We start from the raw sequence: 2,500 nt of genomic DNA, 5'->3' as shown, positions 1-2,500 counted from the left end.
ATCCTCTGAAGAAAGTAAGTGTTCAGCATACTTCAAACTGGAGGATTTTTTATGCTTTAATTGGACTAGTCAACATAGTAAAGACTCCTAATTCCTTTTCGTTGCACAAAAAATTTTGATTGCAAAACTAGGTTCAATTTGAAGAAAAAATAAAGATAAAAGCTACAGTGCTCCTCACGTCTTGCCAGCATCGTCTTCCTAACCTCTTCTTTTTCATGTTTTCTCTTCATTTTCAAAACATTAAAAGGAAGAATGTTGATTTTTAAGGTTTTTTCATGTTGTTAAATAAAGCCCTGAGTTATTTAAAGACATTTTTATGGATACTTTCTCCTTTAGTGTTTGTACTTTGTTTTTCTGGCAGGAGTAGAAAAGGTCCTCATATGTTCCAGTTATTAATGATGTTGAGCAGACAGGAAGTGGGTATATTTTGGGCGAACAGAAAATAGACCTTGCTGAAGTTCCTTTAGAAGATTCTCAGCAAGAACTCTGACAGCTCTGCTTGTGTTTTCTGACAACTTCTGACACCTAGTTCATCACTTTTCTGTGAAAAATATACACAGACGGATATCTACGTTATATTTGCTCCAGTATCATGAGTCCCACAGATACTTAAACTCAGACTTAGATGCTAAACAGATATTTGTAATAATTTTCAAATATCTGCTGTCATTAATTATTCACCCTCATGTCGTTCCACACCCATAAGACCTTCGTTCATCTTCAGAACACAAATTAAGATTAAGATTCATTAAACTGATTAGTTGAAAAACGCAGACTCATTCAGTAATGAAACTGAAACTGTGTTGCTTGGAGATGCACAATGGCTGTACTGATTTTGTTGGCAAAATAGAGAAAAAACTGACAATATTGTGTCTAAAAAGCAAGTTACCTAATAGCCTATTAACTTTATTGTTTATTGATTTGTATAAAATCAATATCGCATTTGCAAACATGCTGATATTCAGGAAAACAGCACTTTTGCTCATGTGATATTGCTTATATATAAAAACAAGAACTTGGTTTTTGGTAGCATTTTTATTAATTTTGGGGGCATTTTTGCCCCGAGCCCACTTTAATTTCCGACCCTGATGTGTGTGCACTTTGTGATGGCGGAGAAATGTTGGAAGTGAAGAAATGCATAACTGTGTGTTTGTACAACATGTAGAATTATTAGAATTATTTCTAATCTTCATTTTTATTCTGTTTTCTTCCATCTTCTGCTCTGGGACTGTCTTCATCCTGATTTAGACACTGTTACAGGTGAGTGTTTTACTCTTAAGTCCTACAAATATGGCTTATAAAAGTGACTTTCAAGATGGGAGCACTCTGAAATTTCCAGATGGATTTTATGGGGGGAAAGTATAATTTTGCACATAATTCTAACCCAAATCCTGTGTTGTGTAACTGATGATATAATTAGAGTTCAGTGAGACCGATTGATATGCCCTACAAACGAAATCTGGCTTATGTAACGGCTGATGGCTGTCCCATCATCCCCCACTCAGCACTGCAATTATTCAATAGCTGTTTGTCCCTCTATGTATTGAATTTTTCAGCTTCTTGTTGTGGTTGATGAGAAGATCAGATGTATTTCTTTGTATATTGTTTAAGAGATGCTTTCTGGAGTTGCTTTGGATGCGATTGATCTTCAGCGTTCATTCAGGAAACACTCACACTCCATCATAGCAATTACCCAAAAACCATGGTGACAGTATTGGGCTTACGGCATCAGTGAGGAACATATGGCCTCAGAGCCACTTTAAGGAGAAATTTGCCCATAATTCCATAATGTTGTTATTTTTAAACCACAGATGCCTGTTCTGTTTCTGAGTAATTGTCCAAGCTCATATCTTCTTGTCTGTCACAAACCATCTGGTAGTTCTTACGAAACTGTTTGTTTGAAATGCATTATGAAGTGTCTCTCTCTCTCTCTCTCATTACGAAACTATCTGTGGACATCAGTTAAACCCTCCCCACAGGAACCACAGAAATTAATAGAATCAGATCTACAAGCAGGTGTGATTTGAAAACATCTTTTCCATTAGCCTAGGCAACCATTTTTGGTAAAATGCAGTTTTCAGTGCATTGTTGAACACATTTGTTTTATTTGTAGCAAAAACCAAGTCAAAAAAGTCCTCCCTAAAGTCTTTTTCTGGATTAAATGTTTGCTGGGCTGTTCTGAGTGGTTGATAAGTTCAAATCAAAAGAGCCCACCCTAAAGACTCTTTCTGGGTTATTGTTAAGTGGTTGCTAGGGTGTTTTTAGTGGTTGCTAGGTGGTTGCTAGGGCGTTCTCAGTGGTTGCTTACTGGTCCAAGTCAAAAGACCCCACCCCAAAGTCTCTTTATGGATTAAGTGGTTGCTAGGCTGTTCTGAGTGGTTGCTAGTTGCTTACTTACTGTTCATGTCAAAAGAGCCCACCCTAAAGTCTCTTTCTGGGTTATTGTTAAGTGGTTGCTAGGGTGTTTTTAGTGGTTGCTAGGGTGTTATTAGTGGTTGCT

At 37.0% G+C, this 2,500-nt stretch overlaps 1 protein-coding gene across 3 annotated transcripts in view; it reads left to right on the top strand.

Moving 5' to 3' along the window:
• Nucleotides 1-2,500, top strand: part of acap3a (ArfGAP with coiled-coil, ankyrin repeat and PH domains 3a) — an 88,964-nt gene that overhangs the window by 61,723 nt on the left and 24,741 nt on the right. For all 3 annotated transcript variants that reach the window (XM_067371154.1, XM_067371153.1, XM_067371155.1), the window contains one exon: nt 1,249-1,260. In XM_067371154.1, coding sequence (XP_067227255.1) covers nt 1,249-1,260 — 12 coding nt within the window. The remainder of the gene's footprint in view (nt 1-1,248; nt 1,261-2,500) is intronic.

The sequence above is a fragment of the Chanodichthys erythropterus genome, chromosome 20 (assembly GCF_024489055.1).
Source record: "Chanodichthys erythropterus isolate Z2021 chromosome 20, ASM2448905v1, whole genome shotgun sequence".
Classification (NCBI taxonomy): domain Eukaryota; kingdom Metazoa; phylum Chordata; class Actinopteri; order Cypriniformes; family Xenocyprididae; genus Chanodichthys; species Chanodichthys erythropterus.
The sequence above is the reverse complement of the archived record's forward strand: the minus strand, read 5'-3'. Positions and strand labels throughout refer to the sequence as shown.